This window comes from Ceratotherium simum, chromosome 34, assembly GCF_057802395.1.
Source record: "Ceratotherium simum simum isolate JZ-2026a chromosome 34, ASM5780239v1, whole genome shotgun sequence".
Classification (NCBI taxonomy): domain Eukaryota; kingdom Metazoa; phylum Chordata; class Mammalia; order Perissodactyla; family Rhinocerotidae; genus Ceratotherium; species Ceratotherium simum.
The window spans coordinates 30,338,879-30,363,441 of NC_141933.1; the positions used below are offsets into that span (position 1 = coordinate 30,338,879).

Consider the following 24,563-nt stretch of genomic DNA (forward strand, 5'->3'; position numbering starts at 1 on the left):
GAATAGCTATTTAAAGGAGCAGGTGAGGGTCATAATATTTTTTTAACTTACTTGACAAAATAAGTTGCTGGTAAAAATCAGGAGTTTGACTTCTCCTAAGCCTTAAGCCATCTATTGTTAGGAGACAAAAACAAAGAGAAGCTATCATTCTCCACTCTCAATAGCACTTCTGACTTGGAATAAACCCAAGGTTTCAATTCATGCCGCAGGGACAGTCACTGGGTTCAAATGTCATGTCTTTAGAGAAGGTATTCTATCTAAGTAGGACTCCTCGGTTATTCCCCATTTCCATCTTATTTCTTTCACAGCCCTTATCCCATCCTATAAATTATTTGTTTGCTATTTACTCTCCCCTCAACCCTTCACTAGAGCATAAAAGAGTAGCAATACTGTCTATTTTATTAACTACTGTTTATCTAGCACTGTAACTGTGCTAGGCACAGAGAAGTGTTTGAGAAATAGTTGTTTTTAAAAAGGAAGTAAAAATAAAAGCAACAGGAAGGGAGGGAGGGAGTGAGTTGAAAGGAACAGTCAGTCATTATTGCTCTGACCAGGGTTTCCTAGATGTCAGTGATATTTCAGCAGCCGAAAAAGGAGTTGTGAGTTCCAGAGGCGTGGCTAGGGCCTCAGGTGGTCAGGGTTAGAGCCTCCCTGGCTTGGACCAAAAGATACAGGGACTGGGCAGGAAAAAGGCAGGGCCAGAAAGACAGGGGGCAGGAGCAAGCACACTGAGAAGGACCAAAGAAGCAAATGCCTAGTTTCTCCTTCTCTGCTTCTAGAGGCCACTGTCCTTAAAATAATAACAAGAGCCAACTGGATCAAGTGTTTACTGTGTGCCAGGGGCACTGAGCTAAACACTCCTAAACCATTCTTTCTATTACTCTTCACAACAATCCTAGGATGTAGGGTCTACTACTAATACTATCCTCATTCTGCAGATGAAGAAAGTGAAGCTCTGAGAGATGCAAAATCCTCAGTCACATAGATCAGTCTGTGTCCTTACAACTTAAGGATTAATTTCAGCTGGATAAAGTCTGAAGGTGGGTGCTCGGAAGGGAGGTAAAATCTCCTTCCTCTGGTGCAGAGAAGAGCTAGGGAAGAGGAAAGGCATGGGTGCATCAGCTCCCAGCTACAACCTAGAAATATTTTATCTCACAAGGGATTATCTATGTCTATATAAAATCCGTGCTTTTTTTTGCATCCATTTGGGAAAGACTTGAAGGGAAAATATCCTAGGCAACAGACTTGTAGTACTTCTGCTAAGGGTGAAAACATTTCAAGACACGGAGCCTGAAATTAAGGTAAGTGTACTTTAGGGGCCAAAAGAACCGACTCGGCAACCTTCACAATCCAAGACTCTGCCTCATTTCCATTCCCTTCTCCTGCCTGTTGTCCAATCATGGGATGAAGGGTGCGTGCTAGCAAGGGTTGTTATTAAGGAGCAGTGTTCCGTGGCATCTGTCCCAACGGGAACAAAGGGTTTTTTATGAAAGTATCTCACCAGAATCAAGGCACCATATTCCCCCCTTTGGTATTACATCCAAAGCAAGCTCTTCTTGTTCTCTTGTCAATGTTCCTTCAAATATGAGAGGTCTAGCATGGCGACTGTGCCCTTTCCTTTAGCTGCAGGTCACTTTTTAGCATTCTTTAATTTGAGATGCATAGTTTAAAGAGTTCATGAACCTACTGGGATTGTATACAAAATTTTGTCTGTGTGTTCCTTTGTCTGAGAGAGGCCATAATTTTCATCACATTCACAAAGAGGTCAACAACGCCTCCAAAACTGAGTATAATGAAATTATAAATAAATTAAGTTCTTTCTGAGTTGCCAGGTTCTTGACTATGAGACTTGTAGAGTTCGCTTGGGGAAAAGATCAGAAGCCCTGACTGATAAAATCTTTTCTCATTCTCCTGAGAGAGATCTGTTCTTGGGCCTGAAAGATATAGTTCATCTCACAGTTTAAAAGCATGAGACCTTGGAATTCTGGCATATCACTGATTTTTTCATTTCCCAAATGGTTACTGACTGTCTACCAGGTATTAGGCACAATGCTAGGCACAACAACAAATAAGAAGGACAGGGCAGTTGCCCTCATGCACTTTACAGCTTAGTAGGTGAGAAAGAGAGGGAATTGTTTTTTCCAGAATAGCATCTTCAAATAAAGCATATTCATTTTCATAATTAAGTAATAACCTGTTTTTCACAATAAAGAAGAACAAGGATCTTAACGGCATCTATAGCATAGAGCTTTGCTCACCTTGTGTGTGGTTGCTCCTGGAGGGTTGCACAATATAATTAGCTTGAGACATTATCTCCTGAATGCTCCCTCTGCACTTTGTATACAAGCTGGTCTCTGTTCATAAGATTTTATCTTAACTAGTCTATAAAAGTCTTTACTTTCTCCAAGGGAAGTAACACAGCCTTCCACCTCAGCCATATACCATCCTCTGAAACATCTACTAGTCACACTTAGATTGATAATTGGAGTGGGACTCAGAGGTTATTGAAATTCTTTTTAATGTCTGTTTTGTTGTTGCCGTTGCTGTTTTGAGAATGAACTAAGGGTGTTAGATAGGCAGCCCATTCTGTAGTAGGTAGTTACCAATGAAAGAGGCAGCATTATATAATGGCTTTGAAGTTACCAGACTGAACTAGGTTCAAACTCCTGCTCTGGCGCTAATGAACTGTGGGACCTTGGGTGAGTTCTCAACCTCTCTGAGTCTCAGTTTCCTCATGGTAATACTATGTATCTTACAGGGTTATTGTGAAAGTTTTATGTATTTTATGCAATATAAATGATTAAAAATGTTGGCTCCCTTCTTCAACCTCCCTTCCCTCTTCTCCTGAATCAATATCTGCCTCCTCCAAACCTTCCTTCAATGTTCCTAGTTCTGGCATCTGAAACATTACATTCCAGAGCAAGTGTGTTTCTATCCCCAAATGCCCTTAAATTTCTGGAGAGCAACAGTGCCCTTCTATGCTTGCTTGGAGAGTTGTTTTTATGACAGCTCCAGACCTAGTGAAATATAGATATTAAATAGAAAGAAGGGCTGAGTTGCAGGGTTTCAACCCTTCAACCAGACAGGTCCCTAGAAAAGTCAGCCCCTGGCAAACACTGGTGAGAACAAATATTGAGTAAAGCCTAGTCAACTGGCTTCAGTCAGAGATTGATCTAGTTTGAGAGTGCTGTTGTTTCTAAAAGCAGTGGCTTCAAAACTGGGGTACACAGACCCTTGTGGTAAACAATGACTTTCCAGGGGGTATTTGGGCATGAGTAATTTTAAGGAAATAAACGTCCAGATCCTCCACTTCCATATACACTCTTTCTTAAAAGTGACCTTTCCAAGAACATGCCTGTCATCTACAGGTTCTCTCTTCAGCCACTTTCACGTTTACAATCACCTAACTCCCACTGCAAAAAAGAAATGCTTACCTCTCACCCTCCTGAGTCTTACAATGGGACAATTTTAGAATGCCTGGCTTCTAAAAGGAGTCCTATGAGAGCAGGGCAAGAGATAGTAAAGGAAATAATCCCTTATTTCATCCAGGCAATAAACTCTTGGCAAGGTTGTATGCCCTTATCATAGATCTAAGAATTAACGTTCAGAAGTGAGATGGTTGTCATGAAGTGTGTACAAATATGTTTATTTGAACTGAAAAAATGAAATCAGACTTGGATCTGATGGAAAGCAAGACTGATTTGGCTAGATGGTTTGACCATAAAAACCATCTTTGCCAATTAGATTTCATAGTGATTCTTGCCTGTAAATTTAAAAGCTAAATCTGCAGTGCCAAAGGTTTGACAAAAACATATATAAAACTCATAGTACATAATATGTCAGAAATCACATCTTTTTCAACTATCTAAACTTGATATACAATTTCAGGTGTTAACTTAAAAATGGGCAAGGAGGGCCGGCCCCGTGGCTTGGCGGTTGAGTGTGCGTGCTCCACTGCTGGCGGCCCGGGGTTCAGATCCCAGGCGCGCACTGACGCCCCGCTTCTCCAGCCGTGTCCCACATGCAGCGAATAGAGGGATGTGCAGCTATGACATGCAGCTATCTACTGGGGCTTTGGGGGGGGGGAAAATGGGCAAGGAGGCACAATTTTTTCTAAATTATTTTAGCGGGTATAAGAACAAGAAGTTTAGCTAAAGGAACCAAGGGCTCCTAAATCGTGACTGGGAGGGTGGTGTGACATTTAACACTTCCCTGGCTGGGGGTAGGGGTTCAGGTGACAGAATGGGACTAAGGAGCCCCACCCAGCCGGCAGAATGCTGTGTCCCCCTGTCTATTGGGCACTGTCTGATGAGGAATCCTTTTTCTCTTGTGGTGGTGCCTGTGAAATTGAAGGAGTTATCAGAGGCATGCCACAGCCCCAGTCATACTCAGCCCCTAAACACCTGCTGATAAAGTGATAGTGACTGAGGAGTGTTTCACTGCCTGACAATTTTTTAGATGGTCCATATAGATAGGCAGTTCAGCTTTTCAGCTTCTGTCCCCAGAGATGGAGTCTTATCAGAGGAAGTTAATAAATGAGGTGGCAGGCCCTCTGACCTCACAAGTTTAATAGTTTCTTTTCCTGAGAACTTAATACAACTTAATTTGATTTGGCATCACTCATATCTGCTAAGTCCTTGGCTATTTACTAATTAATTATTGCAGTAAAAGAATTATTCAACTCAAGAGGTTAGAGAAATTAAGAGGTATCAACAAGGGAGCAAGGCTAGATTCAGTTGAGATTCAAAAAGATAGATTTAGTATTCACCAAAAACGAAGCCACACAGGTACTGTACAAGGAGCTCACTGGGAAGTCTCAATTGACCATCTGAGGCTGTGGCTGCCCAGTTCCAGTAAGTATGTGATCACCCCAGCTGGGGGATGGGCCAAACAGCCAGATCCAGAAATACTCCTCCACTAGACAGGGCAGAGCTGCCACTTTTGTCTCCCATGTCACCTGCCCAGCAGCCTGGGCTGAAAGTGAGGGGGTTACTGTGCTGTAAGAACTTCTGTATTTAGCTGCCACCTGTGGAACTAAGTTAGATATAAATATAAAGTAAAATGTCCTCAGTTTATTCTGGGTGAACTGAGAAAAACATGAGAGGACTTCAGAGTTCTAGTCCTGGCTTTGCAGTATGACTCTGGGGCTGAGTATCTTCAACTGGGAAATTAGGATGCTTGGCATTAGAAGTGAAATTTAGGAAGATTCCAAACCAGACAAGAGCTAAGCTCCTTTCCCACTTACACACTTCCTAAGCTAATGAATTAGCTCTCATTTATACTGTATTTCCTCTTGCCTCCTGTGTACTCTCTCCTTCCCGTTCCTCTCCAACTCAATCTGAAGGCTGGCCTAAACGTTCCATGTTCTTTCACCTCTTTTTTCCACCTGGGCCCAAACACGAGGCTGATGACTAGTACTGCTTGATCAGTACCTAGTACAGACCCAAGAGTAAGCTCTGGTATGAACAAAAGCCCCATGATTCCTCACTTCATCATGGTTCTGGACAAAGTCTAAGGTGGCTCCAGTCTTGCTGCGTCCTCTGCTCAAAGCACAGGAAAGACAGGGAGAAGGGCTCTTCTCTCTCTAGATCACATTCTACCTTATCTCGTGAACCTTCTCTCTTTCAGTAATAACCACTTTTCACAGAGGGCTGACTTAATGCTCCTCGCACTGTCCTAAGCACTTTATATACACAACCTCACTAACCCCTAACAGTAGCTTTTGGATAGGTATTATTATCTCTATTCTACAGAGGAGAAGATTGAGGCCAAGAGAAGCTACATGACTTGCTCAAGGTACACAGCTTGTAAATGGTAGACTATGCAGACTCCAGAACCCTCGATGAAACTGGACTTGGGTAAGAGGTGAGACATGAGCTGGTATCTTCTGACCCCTGGTTACCCAGCCAGTAAGTGACAGCCATTTAAGTTCTCTGAGGCTCATTTTTTTTCACCTGAAAAATGGGATGATAATGCCTACCTCCAAGGGTTGTTGTAATGAGATGGAAGGTACATGCAAGTTCTTTCTTAAGATGAAAAAATGCCAGGTAAGGGTAGGATTACTCTAGAAGGAGAAGGAAATACAGACACTGGATGTGTCTCTCAGCCCTCATAGCCACCTCTGCCTCTACAGACCTATGCAGGTACTTTTGAGAGCGGCCTCAGGTCCACACTCTGACCACAGTGCTAAATTTGATCTCCATGCACCCTGCAACCTGTTTACCATTTTTATAGGTGGCTACCCTTCCTGCACTCCACAGGGGCTGTGTGGGTGGTGGCCTGTCTCTATGGAAGATGGACAGGCACCAGCAGGCCTGTTCAGACAGTGCCCTTCTATAGGGAGACACTTGAATGGAAGTTACAAGCAGGCCACTGTCCAATCTGCTCTCAGAACTCTCTTCTTTAGGACTGAGTCTTCTGTTGCTGGATTTATAATGGAATCATTTCCAGCTTTCTTTTTTTTTAATTCAAAAAGTAACTTTTTTTTTTGCTGATCTGTACTTTCTATAACAAACAAGTATTGCTTCTATAAAAAGAAAAAAAAATCCAGTGTCACCCACCAGTGATAATCACCATTAACACATTGAAATATATTTATCTATACCCTTTCCATGCATATATAAAACTATATACTTCACAGGTTCTTTCATAATCTGCTTTTTCCACTCAACTAGCAATCATGAATACCTTTCCTTACCAAGAAATGTATTTCTATACGATGATGATTCATGATTAAATTGTATGGATTTACCATACCTAATACTGGACACTTAAATTATTTCTACTTTTTCACTAGTACCCACACACCTCTGTGACACACATTCATGTGGATAAATTTTTAGGTTCATCCTTATTTCCAAAGAAAAATTCCCAGAGGGGGAACTCATGAGTCAAAGGGCATGTTTTTATTTTTTAAAATAAACTTTGTTTTTTAGAACAGCTTTAGATTTACAGAAAAATTACAAAGATAGTACAGAGGGTTCCAATACCTAGTTTCCTCTATTATTAACATCTTACATTAGTATAGTGCATTTGTTACAATGAACAAATACTGGTAAACTAGTATTAATTGAAGTCCATACTTTATTCAGATTTCCTTAGTTTTTCCCTAATATCCTTTTTCTATTCCAGATTTCACCCAAGATTCCACATTACATGTAGTCATCATGGCTCCTTAGTCTCCTCTTAGCTGTCACAGTTTCTCAGACTTTCTTGTGCTTGATAATCTTGACAGTTTTGGGGAGTACTGGTCAGGTATTTTGTAGAATGTCCTTCAGTTGGGACTTGTCTGATGTTTTTCTCATGATAGGCCATGGTTATGGGCCTTTAGAAGGAAAATTACAGTGGTAAAGAGCCATTCTCTTTAAGGGTACATATGACCTAGCACTATTGATGCTGATCTTGCACACCTGGCTGTGGTAGTATCTGTGAAGGTGTTTCCACTGTCAAGTTACTCTTTTCCCCCTTCCCATACTGTCCTCTTTGGAAGGAAGTCACTATGAACCACTCACACCTAAGGAGTAAGGAGTTATGCTCCCCCTCGTTGACAGAGTATGCACATAGATTATTTGAAATTCTTCTGAACATGAGATTTGTCTCTTCTCCTTCATTTATTTATTTATTCAATCATTTATATCAGGATACTCATGGATATTTATTTTTATACTTTGGGTTAAAATTCAATACTACTTTATTTTGTTGTTCCAATTGTGTGGCTTTGGCTTTGGGAGCTCTTTCAGTCAGCTGCTGTGGCCCCTGACATACCCCCATCAATGTGGGGTTTGTTTGGGTTTTTTTATTTTTGAGCACTTCCTTACTTTCTGGCACTGCAGAATGCTCCAGGCTCATCTTATATGTTTCCTGCCTCAGTCCTAGAATCAGATATTTCTCCAACAAGCAAAGAATATGTATTTTTAAAGGTATTTGCTATATTGTTGTTAAACTGCCCTCCAGAAATCATCTTACACTGATTTACAATCACTACTCTCATAGGTATGACAATGCCCATTTTCCCCACACCCTTGCCAACGCAGGGCAGTTTCAAAGTGTCTGTAAGGATGAGATTGTGTGTGTGTGTCTCTCCTCTCGGAAATAACGTCCATATTATTACTTGGTTTCCTGTTGAACTTCAAGAGGAAAATGTCACGGGGGCAGCAAGTGTTCCCTTCTCTCTGCCTTTCTGCTGGCCTTCCCCAACCTCCCCTCCATCCCCCAGCACTGCTGGATTTCTCATAACTGGCAACCTCCTGTGGTGAGGGATGAAAGGAACCCTGCCCAAACCCTCTATTAGGGCCCAGGCAACTCCACGGGGGGGAGGGGTGAGAAGCAGAAAATAGCCCAAGGGTTTACCTTCCCTGTTTCCCGCACCTTCAGGAAATCCACCTGACCCAGTTTCCTCATCTTTTCTTGGTGAGTGAATAATGGAAACGAAATCTCTCTCAGGCAGTTTCCTTCCACAGAAATCTTAAACATAAGATTTAATAAAATGCCGGACTTCAAATTTCCTGTTGCCTCAGCTGCTGTATCTTACAAGTTACCAAAGGGAGAGGGAGAAAGGATCAATAAATAAATATACTCTTGACACTAATCTCTAATCTCTGTATGAATAGTAGGCTTTTTTCTTCTTTTTTTTAAGTATCCTAGATTAGTTCTCAGTAGTTTTGAGTCCCACTATGACCCCGAATTGAGGTCCGGAAGTTGTAGAAAGTTGGAAATTGGAAGCACACCAACTCCCAAAACTTAGTGTTACTTCTCACATGGCAGAGGCTTATGAATGTGGATGTAAGTAGAGACACCTAGGTTTGAGTAACAGCTTTGCATTTACTAGCTGTGGGATTCTGAGCTCAGTGTTCTTACTTGGAAATGGAGGACAATTTAGTACCTACCTGGAAGAGTTGCTGGGAGGATTAAATGAGGATTAATGTATCTAGAGTGCTTGGCATATATATAAAGAGCTTGGCATGGTATCTGGCACATAAAAAGTGCTTAATACATTTTCTAGTCATAGATGAAGAAATCAAGGCTAAGAGAGGCTACAAGTCATACAGTGAGTTGATGAGATGAACTGGAAATGACAGTTTCTGAATATACCATCATACCTGCTAGCTCCCTTTTCTCTAAGAATGCCATTTATTAACAAAAGAAAAGAGCTAACACTGTTGTCACACATGTGCTGTAGGCATCACACTGTCATTTGAACGGATTCAAGATTCCTTCTCAAGCCTGTTCTCTTGGTGTTTGGTAATAGGCCCTGTGTTAACAACAACAGTAAACAGCTATAATTTATTGAGTGCTTTATATGTGCCAATCATCGTGCTCAAAATCTTAGAAGCACCATCTCCCTATCCCATTGAGTCCCCTAGCAAGTTCTGTTGAGTCACGCTGCACAACCTCCCCATGCCTGTCCGTCCTCTCCCCCACTGCACCGCCATCTCTTGCTTGAACTACTGCAGTTGCCTTTTGACAGGCATTCCCACTTCTGCACTTACTTCACTAGTTTAGTTTTCAAGTAACGCATTCAGAGTAACATATATATATATATTTTTGTGAGGAAGACCAGCCCTGAGCTAACATCCGATGCCAATCCTCTTCTTTTTTGCTGAGGAAGACTGGCCCTGGGCTAACATCCATGCCCATCTTCCTCTACTTTATATGGGACGCTGCCACAGCATGGCTTAACAAGCCGTGTGTTGGTGCGTGCCCGAGACCCAAACCGGCGAACCCCGGGCCGCGGCAGCAGAGTGCGTGCACTTAACCGCTTACGCCACCGAGCCGGCCCCTGGCGTAACATTTTTTAAAATGTGCAACAGATTATGTCACTGCCCCACTTAAAAATCCTTCAATGGCTTCCTATAGCCTGAGAATAAAGCCCTTGGCCCACAAATCCCTACAGGGTTTGGCCCCTGCCTACCTCTCTAACCTACTTCGTGCCACCTGCCGGTCACACTGGCTTTCTTTCTGCTCTTCAAATTAGTAGAGCTTGTTCCTGCCTTTAGGTCTTTGCATTTGCTGTTCTGTCTCAAAGGCTCTTCCCCTCTTGGCTTGGAATGATGGCTTCTTAACATTCAGGTCAGCTCCAATGTCACCTTCTCAGAGGCTTTCCTCAACCAAGCAATCTAGAGCAGCCACCCCATCCCCGCACTATTACACTAGATGACTGTATTGTCTTCACAGCACTGATCACTATCTAAAATTACTTTGAGATGATTAGAGTCCTTAACTATTTTGTTGCCTGTTATATCACCAGTACCTGATACTTGTACCTGGCACCAGTGAAACTTCAACAAAAAATTTTTAAATGAATGAATGAGTGAATAATCAAAACAACTCCATAAAGTATTACTGTCCTAGAAACCTTCTAAGCCTTCCCAGGCAAACTGTGGGCAGCTTGCTGGTCTTAGAGATACTGCCCAGGAATCTCATGGGTGGCCTGCTTCTACAGGTGAGCCCCGGCTCCATTTCTTTTCTAACTGTCACTGCAATCACCAGACACATATAACCACTGGGGGCACCAAGTGTGGATTAAAATGCTGTATCATAAACAGTGATACTTTTACAAACAACTAAGCCTGACTGCTAAGGGATGGGTGTGTCCGATGGACAAGGAATGCAGTATCACTGAGGGCAAAGCAGAAGGAAGCTCATGTCCAGCCCTTCCCAAGCAAAGAAACTTGAAGAATCAATTCACCTTCATGAGGAAATGTTCTCATCTGCCTTCCTTATAAAACAGCTGCATGTTTGGCAACTTCCAGCCCTCCATGGTCCAGCTGTGAGCTATGCTCAAGGCAGGCTTAGATTCCAAGATTTTAATGACCCACTCCTCACCCTAATGACTATGGAGGGAGAGAGTCATCCAGGCCAAGACGGAAGTAAACGAGTGCTTACTCATTGCTCCTCTCCTTCCCTCAGATGAAACGTCAGCTGAGGCATGGATCCCGAAGTGGGAGAGCTGGGGTAGTTATTGTGGTAGCAATGACGGATAGTGGAAAAAGCACACAACTAAGGGTCAGAGGCATGGCTTCAAGGCCCCACTCCAGCACACATTAGCAGTACGACCCTGGGTGAGATACCTCTTTAAAGTTTCCACATCTGTAAAATGAGGATTATGATGCATATAAGTACTCACTAAATGGATGCTATTTTATATTTGCTAGGCACTGAACTAATCATTTCACCAACATTTTCACTTTCAGTTTTCATACTAATAACTCTGTGCAATAGCATTAACACTCCATTTTACCGATGACAAAAGTAAGGAGCTAAGAAATGAAGTGACAACCCAAAGTCCCATAGCTAGGCAGAGCTGGAACTACAACCAAGGTCTGGCCCTTGTTTTTAACCCTAGGCAGGGGATTCAATGATGAGGGAAGGCAGCATATGAGGGGGCTTGTGAAGTCAGCTTGGCTGCATTTATTCAGCCAGGTTACTGGTAGTGCCTCATTACCAGTAGCAAAGGTGGTAACCCTGCTGATTGCTAAAGATTTTTGCAAGGACTCTGCAGACTCAAACTTCAGTTTGGACACTAATTACTGGAAAACTTCCTCCCTGCTATGGGGGATCCCAATAGTCTCTTAAAAAATAAAAGGTACAGCTATATGTTTTCAGTTTTTACAACTACAGTCAATCTGTGACTTTCCTGTAGTAACTTGGCTGCAAGTTACCAATTTCCCTCATATTCTCACTTTGGTTCTTGTGGATAAAAGGGCCTGCCACCAAGACACCATCCCCTGGACTTACGACAGCAACTGTCTGAGGTCAGACATCAGTTTCAATTTCAATCCCATCTGTCCTGAGGTGAGAGGCCCCAGGTCTCATTCTTTTAGTTAGATTGCATAGAAACTATCTTTCAAGGCTTCAGCTGATTTTCACTCCTCCCCACTAGAGGATAAAATCTGAGTTAAGCTGAGATGATGTCCCCTGGTCTGCCTTCAGGGAACCAGTGAGGAAGCTGGTCTGACAGATCCCTGCTTTGCCCTTGCAGCCTCCAGGGTCTCGGGGATTCAGGACGCCTTAGTGTGGCTGGACTGCAAATGTCAGTCCTTGCCACCTGAGCTCCCTGGAGGCTGAATCTGCTTCTCATTCACCATTTTATCACCAGTGTTTAGCAACACACCTGGCACTTAGGACGCATTTGGTGGCTGGCACACAGCATCTCTCACAACCTGCCTTGGCCGAGGAGAAGGGATTTAGCCGGCGAGGTGAACAAGGAGGAAGACTGACCTTCAAGGCAGAAACTATGTCTGTAGGAAAGCAGACCTTTCTCCTAGGAGCACTAAGATCTGTCTGCTTGGAGAACACCTAAAGGAGGCAGTATACTGTATTAGGATCACCCACTTTGCAGTAAGACCAGGATTCCCATCCAAGCCCTTCTGAGCTGTGTGACTCTGGCAAAGCTATTTAACCTCTCTAAGCCTCCTTATCTGTGAAGTGGGGAGTCCTTCACTCCTTCATGCTTTCAGGGAACAAATATTTATTGAGCACCCACAATATATTAGGCACTGTAACCGGTGCTGGCATTACAGTAGTGAACAAGACTGACAAGGTCCCTGTTCTCATGGAGCTTAATTTCTAGTGAAGGAGACGATTGATAATCACGTAAACGAATAAATAAGTTCAGATAGTGGAAAGTACTATGAAGAAAATAAAGCAGGATGCTGGGAGAGCGAATAATGGGTGCATGTGTGTTGGGGGGCAACTTCAGAAGGGGAAAATATCAGGATCCACCTCTTAGAGTTGATATGAGTACTAAATGAGATAATGGATGTAAAGTGTTTAGCATACTTACTAACAAGTAGTGAGCACTCAACTAAATTCAACTGTCTTCATATCACTCCTCCCCAAGGCAGTCGGTTCTCTTTCACCTCACAGTGGCTGAGCCCTACTATGTGCCAATGAAGGGACTACGGAGGGGTATCAGATAGGAGCCCACAGTCTGGCAGCAACGTAATCTATGCGGTATGAGAGAAGGAAGAAGTGGTAAATTCCACCTACAGAGTCAGAAAAGACTATCAATCAATGCTGACAGATGGATGGGTATTTTCCAGGAAGACTATGGGGCCAGAAGGAGGCCATGCCAGGTGGAGGGAACAGCTTGAACAAACTCTTGAAGACGTGAAAGAGCTCGGCATGTTCAGGGAGCTGTGAAAAGTTCAGAATGGCTAGAGATGAAGTGTGAGAGAGTACACCGAGAGAAAAAGTATCCCATCAGCAGCTCCTAATGCACATCTTCATGGGTCATGCTTGAAGTGTCTCCTAATAAGATGGAGGGCGGTGTGGATGGGAAGGAACAGGAGATGAGAAGGGTGACAGGGCTCCATATGGCATCTACCACACTGCCAGCACTCCAAGATGTGAACAGGGCTATGTTTAAAATATTCAGCCTGGCTTCTGTGTGACATTCCCCAAGGCAGCACAAACAGATGTTTCAGGGAAAAAAGAAAAAACAAACACCCGTGGTAACTCAATATAAAGCCTGTGTGGGGGAGGCAGGCATCAGGTGCTCAAATGTGATTATGCCATCAGCACGAGTCTGAGACTCTGCTCGGAAGAGTACCTCAGGTGGCAGGGTATGATCCTGGGGTGTGGTGAATGGACACTTGCTCCCAAGCAGAGCCAAGGACTCCCTCTTTGCCAAAGCCAGACTCACTTGTCCAAGAGTCTAAGGCCCATGCTGGGGACAGTGAGAGGGCTCTGAAATGGGGAAACAGAAAAGTACACGGAGGTTTCTTGTGGCAAGTTAATAGCTCAGGCAACTCTGCTGGCACGTCTTCTCTGAGATGTAACTGTGGAGCAGACGTTTGTGAAAGGGAATCATTCAGACAGAGGCCTGGTTCCCTGTCTGTTTATTATTCTGTCCTATCCCTGCCCTTGCAGTAAACACTCTTGTTATAAGTCTCCCCTGGAAATGGAGAAGAAGGTAAGAAAGCAATCCGTACTCCCAATATTCCAAAAACGCATGATACAGCCAACAGGTCTGGACTGTAGGAATCTGCCCCTACTGGGAGGGAGGCTGCTTGATGCAGACAGCCAAGGAGATCAACCTCACATCCACTTTACATTCAGCCAATCTTACCAGAGGCTCTCCCTGGATTCCAGGTCAGTGCTATCTGATGAGAGAGAGCACTAGCTAGAAGAGAGGAAGAGATGACCCAAAACACACGAACACACCAAACAGGAGAGCAGAAGCAAAGACAGAAAAGAGGAAGTGAACACTGCAGGTCTCCATCCTTTGCATGTCATCACCCAATCTTAAGATTGAACAAAGCCCACTGCTCTGAACCAAAGGGCTGCCCTAGGCACTGGAGGAAGTAACAGATACCCAACGTGACATCATGTAAAAAGCAGACATGGTCTTTGTCACAGTCAAAAGACCTCCCCATAAGCCGTTAAGCCTAAAGACTTTATCAAAGTCGTTCCTTTAGTCTAAGGTACTGCACTTCTGGCTGAGCCCCTACAGTTAAAAATCAGTACAGGGGGCTGGCCTGGTGGCATAGTGGTTAAGTTTGCACACTTTGCTTTGGCTTCCCGGGGTTTGCAGGTTCAGATCCTGGGCATGGACCTGTGCACCGCTCATCAAGCCATGCTGTGGTGGTGTCCCACACACAAAATAGAGGAAGATGGGCACAGATGTTAGCTCAGGGCCAATCTTCCTCAGCAAAAAGAGAAAGACTGGCAATGGACGTTAGCTCATGGACAATCTCCCTCACCAAAAAAAAAAAAATCAGTAGATATTATAAGATAAGAGTAGGCCTTGGGACTACCAATAAACCACTTGAGGACAGAGGAGTTTCTGGGTGAGCCAGCTGTCATCTTAGAAGCTGATAGGATGAGGTGGATGGTTAAGTTTCGCTAGCAAGAGAGAAATGATAATCTTTAAAGGGTGAGGACTAGAGTGTAAGTACAAGGTGCTGGAGGAAGCAGATAAAGATTATTAAAGACACATTCTGCCTTCCTCCTAGTTTTTCCTGAAGCCAGCTCTGTTTGTAATACTCAAATGACAGAATCTACCATTCTGACCTGTTTCATCCATCTGCAGAAGAACCTGTTTATGGCTCAGTCTCAACATAAATCAGATGTCATAAGATTTATTTATGATACCTGGAAAGTGATTGCTCTCCACCGGCCCAATTACAGGGCCCAGCCAGAGCAGACAATCCAAACATCCCAAAGGGCACCAGGGGAATGTTCCTCTGAGTGTGGAGTAAGGCCCAGTCACCCTCTAAGGCTGCGTGGTTGAGGGGCATCTGGCAGCAATCTAGATGGCTCCCTGCTGTCAGACTGAAAGGAGCAGGAAGAGCACAGAAAAACCAAGGTTTGAAGCCAGTCCTTCCACTTATCACCTGGTCCCCCTGGGCAAAACTTACTCCACTGGGCCTCAGTTTCCTCATTTGTAAAGCAGGGTCAATGATTCACAAGCTCTTTGTGAATGTAAAAGCATGTGGCACATGGTAAATGCTCCATAAGCAACCGCTTTTCTCATGAAACGGTGAGCAAGACTGTGCCTGCAGGTATAGACTTTGCTCCCTTCTTCCTGCCTGGATTACATGATCTCGCAGGCTCTCACATTGAGTCCCAATCAGAACTAAATTTTCTACAGGACAGTAAATATGTCAGATGGCTCTTCTACACCAGCATGAGAAGTTAACAAAAAGCGTACAGACCTTTTGCTTTCCCCACCCACTCACCCACTCACCACTTAAAACATTCTGCTGCAGTCTTCACACAGCCCAGCGCAGAGGGGTGGGAGGCAGGGAATGACAACAAAATAAATATTTCAGCTAACCAATTTGGGGAAAAAATGAGAGAATTCTTTTAGGGGTTGTTTTTAAATTAAAAAACACTTGCTGTTTTTTATAAAGCAAATGCCCCTCCTCTCTAAAAACTATTTTTAGGGCCCGTGGCTGAAATATATGAAAGAAAGAAAAAAAGAAGTTAAAAAGAAGATGATAATTCTGTATATAGGAGTTTAAGAAAAGTCTATGGAACTCGTCTTATGCTCAGCTGGAAAAAGAAGGCTCTTTTCCTTCCCAAACTGCTTCTCCAATCTCTGCTAAGTCCGATTTCTTTTTTCCCTCAGCTTTATTGAGATATAATTGACATATAACATTGTGTAAGTTTAAGGTGTACAATGTGATAAGGTGTACAATATGTACAAAATTGTGTATATATTGCAAAATGTTTACCATGACAGGGCTAGTTAACACATCCTTTACCTCGCATAATTACCATCTTGTTGTTGCTATTATGATCAAAGTCTGATTTCTGACAGTGCTCGGAGCCCTCGGGGGACGAAGGACTCTGGGGGCTAATCATATGCCTCTCCTTGCCCACTGCAGAGGAAGGGAATACCAGGCTGTGGAAAGGGGGGTTAGATTAACTGAAGGGGCCTAGCAATCAAGGCGGGAACCATGGTCTAGTGAAAGACAAGATCATCACCCACTTAGCTCTTACTCATTTTAACTGGCACGAATGGTCACAACGTGGCTGTAAAGGGCACTCTTGCTAGGGGTCAAAACCAGACTCTCAAATTAGCCCTAGCACAGGAATGTAAAAATCGTCTGGAAGAGGAGAGTAGAATGACTCCATGAAGCTGACATAACTCCATACTAGAGGCTTTATTTTCTCTTTCATTCTAACTCCCCCACCTCTCCCCTCTGGTAGAGAACAGTAATGGCATTGAAATCCACAGTTAATCCTTAAATCTCTGTGGTAGCTCCAGTTCTAAACTCCTCCTTCATACTGAAGGTTTTAACAGCTGTTAACAAGTCATAACAAGGACCTCTCTTGCTCCAGCCTGGAATATCGATATCCTTTCTCTTTCCCTCCCCAAATCATAACCAGCCTTCAAGCCTATGTCTTCCATGAAGGCTGTGCTGACCACTCCAGCTTACAGAGACTACTTATCATTTACCTCTCAGACTCACAGAGTCTGTGTCCTGCTTGTAGGGCCAAGCGGAACTTAGCGGTTATACTGTTCATGGGGGAGTGGTAGAAATGCAGGATCCTGAGAGCTGGTGACATCAGGTGAGCTAGAAACAGCCTAACTAAGAATATGCATGAACGACTGCCATGGAGGCAAGGCTGGAGTCAGAGCTGGCAAGAGGGGCAGAGTGGCAGCCCTGAGCAGTGAGCCATGTCCGTAAACAGGATAATTCATTACAAAGTCCAAATTTCAGAAGGCTCAGGAAAGCTAGGAAGTGGAGTGCAAGGTGAGCAGGACTGAAGAGTTCAGGATGGAGGCTGTGAACAGTGGTGGGCACCGGAAGCCTCTTTATGAAGTCCTGGCTGTGCAGTTTGGGGCAAAGCCTATAAGGCTCAAGAGAGTCATACAAGATTGGGCACGAAGCACTTAACGTGAAATCCATTTCCTTGGCATTGATTACCTGCTACCACAGGTGTCTCTGGTGGTGCTGTTAACCCGCTATGATACTTGGCATTTCCTCCTTAGACAGCCAACTGCTGCTCGAGGGCATGTATTGTGACTTAGCTCTTACAACCCTGATTAGCAGCTGTGTGTCTAAGAGTTGTGAAATGAAGATATAAGGGATTTGCATCTTTCCTCCATTTGCTATACCTTACTCCACCTTCCCCTCAGTGAAAACAGTCACAGTTAGAAGGTTAAAAAACAGTGGCAGGCAGTCTAGGCCCCCAGGTGGCAGGCCGTGGAATAATGGTTGTTGGCTCTAGCGAATGAAGAATGCTCTTAAAGGCACGCATTCCTCCCCACAGTGATAACACAGAGACACTGCTGAAATGTACTTCTAGCTGCCCTGTGTTCATTCCCTTTGTTTTTGTTGGTGCTGTTTAAGAATGTAGAAATTTACACATACCATAATCCTCTACCCATTATACTTCCAGACACACTGGACAGAAGTGGCAAAAGGTGTGAGAAACCTTTGGAGCCACTCCTCCAGCTGCCTGCCAGCTGCTCAGGGACCCAGCATCTTGCTTTGCTGGAGCAGAGCCTGGCTCCCTCCTCCAGTCCCCACTGCCTTCCCAGAGCTCAGCCACAAGTTCATATCAAGCCACAAGGAGCCATCACAAACTGAGTGCCTGCTGGGAATATCTTTCTGGTGTTGAGGAGCCATTAGAAGCACTTAACCAAATCACAAAAGGGAGGTGAGAGAATACTTCGGGGAGAGCTATAGGATAGAGAAGGCAGAAGGGAAACCCCACCTCCTACCTTGGAGGAAAAACAGGCCATAAAAAGCAAAATTCGTTCTAAAAAATGGACCTGCCTTCAGGAAACTCCAGAATACTGTATCTTTCAACCACTCTCCTGCTGGGGCCAAAACACTTCAGGGTGCCTGCGAAACCTTTTGCTAACACAAATAGAGTAAAATCACATTTTAAGCAACTATATATTTTTTAAAATTATTCAATGAGCATGCATTACAATAGGTACTTATATATAACTTTCATCCAATTTGGACTGCATCTCTGTGAAGAAGATATTATAATTCCCCACTTTACAGATGTGGAAATTGAGGTTCAGAGAGGTCAATGACTTGACCACATTTGGAGCCCAGGTTTGTCCGATTGCAAAGCCAAAGTTCTTCCTACCAAAAGGAATGTTGGGCTGGGCTGTGAATCTTTCCCAGGTCTGCATCATTCTGACCTACCTGTTGGATCTGTTACTCCTGGGTTAATTAGGTATTAGCATGGGTGGTCTGTAGAGCACAGTGGCCTTTCCTGTCCACCTGATTAAAGGAAGAATGAACCTATCTATCTCAAGTGGGCTAATGGAGTCTCTTCGATGGGATCTTTCTTCAACCTTCTAGTTGTCAACAAACATCTAAAAGGAAGGACTGGGTTCTGAGATAAATAGATAACGGAATGTTGGGAAAGTCACTTTCCTCTCCGAGTTTTAATATCCTCATCTGTAAAATGGGTCCAAGAAAACCTATGTACTCGAGTAGTTGTGAACACTAAATAAGATACCTTATTAAAGTCCTTGATATTATATCTTGCACAAGGTAAATACTTGATAGTGATAGCTATTATTGTAATTTCTGTTTTATTTCAGATAAGCAGTTTTGGTTTAGCATCAACTTGTTCTCATGCAGTAGGTGCTATTTATTGTTGAAAACAATTTTTTAAATCTTGAGTTTGTTTTGTAGCTAAGAACAACTATAACAGAAGAAAGGCAGTGGAAGCACAGACAACTTAAGTTCAGGAAGCAGAGAGCCACATTCTCTCTGGGGCTGGTCTCCTCCCTTGCTGTTCAATCAGCTTAGAGCAGACTGGAAGCACAGCTATTTAGACTAGAAACTTACACTATATATACATATGGTGGGAACCTTGAGCATTTTCGGAGACGAAAGATATGTGTAGGATGGATTAATGCAAATGGCTTTGCTTCTAGTTATATAGTCCCCTGAAGGCACATTTGCTAAAGGAACTCTCTTAAGACGAGTGGCTCCTCAGGAGGGTAGTTTGGGCTGGTTCCCGGAGTTGCCTGCCAGCTTAATTGAGCAGGTAGCAGTGAAGTGCAAAAGAATCAGGCTGATACTGTGTCCTCACCCCTACTCCTCACTCTGACACCAACAGGGGCATGGAGACCCAGAGGTTCTTCTTGGGTCTCTACTCTGGTGGTAAACTGCATCTTCTTCTGCTCTCTGTCCATGGAAACCTGAAGTCATCGCTGCAGGATACAGCTTCTATCTGCATCCTCAAGTCTGCACCCCTTTCAGAAAGGCTTTCTAGGCTGAAGCAAGACTAACTCTGGCCCAGGGCAAAGGTAAAATGTGCTTCCACTCACTGCCCCTGAGGAAATGGTGAACAGTGGGGCAGACTGCAGACATGCAGAGCTCTGAAAGTGTTTCCCTCTTGCCCTTGTCTTTCAGAGGATACAGCAGGCATTACTGCCATTTGAATTTGCAAAAATGGAGAATATGGGACTCAGAGATTCAACCCAGAGCTAGATTCATTTGTGTTTTAACTAATCCCCCAAACAGTATATTTGGTTCTACAGAATTTTCCGTGAAATAGTAGACTTTTCAGTATAGGACAAGTATTAGTAGCTTTCTGGCATGAAGGCAGTAAAGAACAATAACTTCTTTAAGGTTATTGCACTGGTCTTATCTGGGCTTATCTTTCTAGGTAAGTTTGGGAAAACTAGATCTTTCCAGTCTGTCTTTCAGATATTGACAGAAGAGTCAGTGATGCATTGTGTAAAAATTAAGGCTGCAGAGACTCAAAGGGGAAAGTACTCCCTATAGAACAGAAAAGAACAGATATTGAAATTCTACAGCCTAGTCTTTTGATAGTAGACTTTCAGCAATAAAAAGCTGGTGAGATTTAAGATCACTTGGAGATATAGAGAGAAATTTTTCTCTTCCTCAAGCTAAATTTTAGAAAGAGTCTTGCCCTTTTTTGTTAAAGGCAAAACAAACATTTTCAGACCCCCCAATGTATATGCATACTGCATATGTGTGTGTATACACACATACACACACACCCATTCTAAATTCAGTTTGCAACCTCTATTCCTTCTTTAATTTGCCATGCAATTATTGAGTCAGTAATTCTAAACTGAGTAGCCAATTTTTATTAAGGGGCAATTCCTGCATATTGCAAAGATTGCTGGAACATATATGGTATAAAAATGTAGGATTTTACAGAAATTTAAAATACTCTTATATTCCACCACATCACCTCCTTTTTAATTCCTAGAACCCTTGAATAAGGATTCATAATATTGGGTCTCACAGGTTATCTCCCAGATGCCCTGTAACCGCTGAGATCCCAAGCCTTGGAAAGCACATGTTTGGCATAGATATATCTAGAAAGATATCACCCCCCAAATCCCCTACAGACAGTTAGGCTAAATGTCCAGAGCCTTATGGCCTACATATTGTTTCAAACATGGGGGTGGCCATTTCTTGGATAGCTGAGTACCCTAGCCTCTCTCCACAAAGGAGCTACATTCTACCACAATCTGCCATTTCAGACTCTATGACTATTAACATCCCTCTACCTCACAGACAGACTCTCACCATAAAGACCAGTTCACACAACTAATCCCAAACAGAGTACATTCTGCTCCCCAGTGGGCTTGTCTCACTATTCACTCTCAACGTCAAAATGGCTGTGACAGTGTGTGGCTCACTGATGGGATGATTTGCTGGCACCAAGCACATGAGCAACCTTGCTGGCTGTGCACAAGAAGGCAAGAAGATCTTGGGGTACCCCAAAACCTAGATTCCTCAATCAGCAAGGCTTTCCTCAGCTTTCTAATGAAATCTGACTATAATTTGTGCCCATTAAGTAGGTCCAAACACCCATTTGCAGAGAAACCCGCTTGTACAGGTTTGCTGATATGCACAGCACATTACCTCCAATGTGCCCTTCCAGGAAAGGGCCCGACTCTCATTTCAGGCACACAGTTCATTCTGACCAAAACATTCTATCCGCTGCATGAATGCAAAAACATATGCACACACAGAGGGCGCCCCTCATTTCCTCTGGAGTAATGGAAGCCTGGGCAATACTCTAAGTATTCATTTTCCAACATAAATTAGACTGGAGCATCGAAAACACCAGTGACATCTGCATGGATACAAAATGTATTCATTATGGTCGGTGCTATTACAATGAAAGGAAATGCATTTATAATGGCAGGACATTTGAAATAATGTGTTGCTGGATTCTGTGTCCATAAAAGCAATAATGTAGAAACAGGAGTGGGTCAAATAATTTAAAAGGAGTAACAGGGGCATGGGGCGGCTTCAAGGGCTCTGGGCAATGTCAGTGAGATGGCATATTCACTGGCGCCACAGGGAGAAAGTTATGATAGTTTAAAGGTAGAAGAGGCAAGAACAGCATTAGGCTGGCATTCTGGAGACTTGGGGTTTGAACCCTGGTTCTGCTATCTGGTAGCTTTGTGATCCTAGGCAAGTTATGTCAATATCTCCTTACACCTCGGGTTTGCTCAGATGGCTCATTTATAAAATGAGCGCCCAGCTCACAGGACTGCATGAGGACGAAATGAGAGAACATATGCAAACTGCTTAGCATAGAGTCTGGTGTGTAATAAGCATACAATCAACATTAGCTTCAGTTTTCTTTTTGTTATCACTAAATAAATGTACAGCGTCATGATTTTAAGCATCACTTAGCTCTCCGAATCCCAGTTTCTTCTTCTGTAAAGTGGAGCTAATAACACCTGCTCTTCCTACTTCACGAGCTTATTAAGAGGAGCAAGTGAAATGAAATGTGTCTGGCAGATGCTATTTGTTGACTGACTTAGTCATTCCCAACTCGCCCTTCTTGCTGCTTTCTACTCTGGAGGTGGAAGGGTTAAATATTTGCATACGAAACCCAACCTGTAAAGCAGTGTGTGTGTGGAGGGAGGAGGGGTGGTGGTGGTGGTGGGGGCACATAGCCCAGTTTAAGCCTGTGACACAGAAGGTCAAGTCTTCTGGTTTGGGGAGGGGCCCTTCTTCTGACCCTTTTTTCACACTTAAACATGGATATGATACCCAAAGCTGCAGTCCTCTTCTAGTCATAAGGGAACACGCATGAAGGAAAAGCCCAGGGAGTCTCAGAGACACATGGCAGTACTGACATCATCAGCCACTGAACCACAGCCAGTAGTCACCTCCCTCCAAACTTACTATGTCAAACAAATAAACCTTTGTTTGCTTAAGCTACTGATACCAGAGTCTTCTCTTACTCAAAGCTGAACAATTCTGATACAATGCATAAGTACGCTGGAGAATTAAAAGCCCTATATTTAAGTATATGATCTTTCCTCTGCCAAGAATTTCATTCCCTTGGACCCATCTGGCTAATTTATATATGTCCTTTGAACTTAGATTTAGTAATACCTCCTCTAAGAAGCTTTCCAAGACTCTATCCCTAGCATTTCCCCCACACTTTGGACTTCTCAAAGCACCCTGTAAACACCTCTATCAGAATATGTCATATAGTGCTTTGTAATGATCCATTTACTTGTTTGTCTCTTTGCTCCACCAGATGGTTAAAATGTCTCAACAGTGAGGATCCCTATTTCAGCCATTTAAAAAATTTCCTAGCACTTGGCACCATACCTGGCACACAGTAGATAACTCATTAGGGATTTGTTGAAATACTGAATAAACCAATGAAAGAATGACCTGAAAGGGCATGAAGTAAACGATAGCCTGTGTAGCCTTATTATCCATACATATATTTGAAACACTGCAAATAGCTTTCCAATTCCTGTCACCACTTTCAGGGTAACTTGGTTGGGAAATCATAGGTCTAGGCAGTGATTTTTATCATTTTAAATGTTATTCCACTTGATCCTTGTTTGAATTAATGACATTCCCCTACTCCCACTCCCTACATTATTTTCTGCTGTGTATTTAGTCCATACTTATCTACCGCAAAATAATTTTATTTCCTTCTTTGTTGCTTTCCTATTTACCCCTTGTGATAACCAAAGACATCCTGGGAATAATCCCATTTGGTACCAAATGTTCACATCATCCAGCAGCTCCCCTCCTAGGTGTCTGAGTTCTGTCTGTGTGACTGGGGCTTCCGGAGGCTTCCTGCTGACTCTGCCACATCTGGGTCCTTAAAATCCTTGAATGCACCATGCAGCTCCTCAGGCAGAGTCTAAGGTTGTGGTTCTCTGCCAGGAAACAGATGTAAACTCTTGTGTCCTCTCTCTTCCTATCAAGCCACCTTATCTCCATGACTTGTATAGATTCACAGCCTTCTTGAAGTACGAGTATTAGCCCCATTGCCAAAATACCCAGAAAAATAATAATGTCAAATAATGTAATATTATCGTTCAGATTATAAATCAGAAACATGCTCCACTGTTAAGCACATTATGTAAAAGAAAAATCTAAAAGGTGCAGTGGTTTTCCTGTGACAGCACCAGTGGCCAGCCTCAAGTCTGAATTCCCGTTTGGTTCCCTTGGCCTCTAATGCTCCCCATACCCATTTTTGCTTGGCTGGCTCCTTTGTTCAGTCAGGTTTCAGCTCAAAAGTGACCTCCTTCGCCCTCTTTGAATACCTTATCTAGAGTAGCTTCTTTTCCCCAGCCCCTTTCTATCAAATCCCCCTCTTTCATTTCCTTTCTAACACTGCTATCTCAAATTATTTTGTTCATTTAGTGGTTTACTAGTTTTTTTGTCTACCTCTTCCCATTAGAATTAAATTTCACCAGAGAAGGGATCTCCTCTGTCTTGTTCACCCTTTATCCTCAGCAACAAGAGCTGTGCTTGGCATAATGTAAGTGCTTAATAAACGTGTTGAAAATGAATAAGAAGAAAGCGAGCAGTGTGTGTTCACTCAGTAAATCCATTTTGCTGGCCTTTACTTGAGTTTCCTTTTGGGAGTGGGGATGAGGATGGGGTTGATGGACACCATGAATAGTTGGAGGTGGTGAGGCTGGCTTTGGGAGGCTATGTGGAGTTATAGAAAGAGCCAGAGTCCCGGTCTTGCCACTTACAAGATGTACGAGAATTGGAATGTGTCCCTTAATCTCTCTGAGCTTCAGTTTTGTCATCTGTAAATTGTTTCCTCTCAGAGGATCAGTATAACAGTTAAATGAGACAGTGACGGCACAT

General features: G+C 43.3%; 1 protein-coding gene across 2 annotated transcripts in view; it reads right to left on the reverse strand.

Moving 5' to 3' along the window:
* Positions 1-24,563, reverse strand: part of TRIM44 (TRIM family member 44) — a 124,445-nt gene that overhangs the window by 12,884 nt on the left and 86,998 nt on the right. Inside the window, exon 5 of one of the 2 annotated variants that reach the window (XM_087423131.1) lies at positions 52-111. The exons of the other annotated variant lie outside the window; for it this stretch is intronic. Coding sequence (XP_087279257.1) covers positions 96-111 — 16 coding nt within the window. The 3' untranslated portion in view covers positions 52-95. The remainder of the gene's footprint in view (positions 1-51; positions 112-24,563) is intronic. 2 annotated transcript variants of the gene reach the window in all.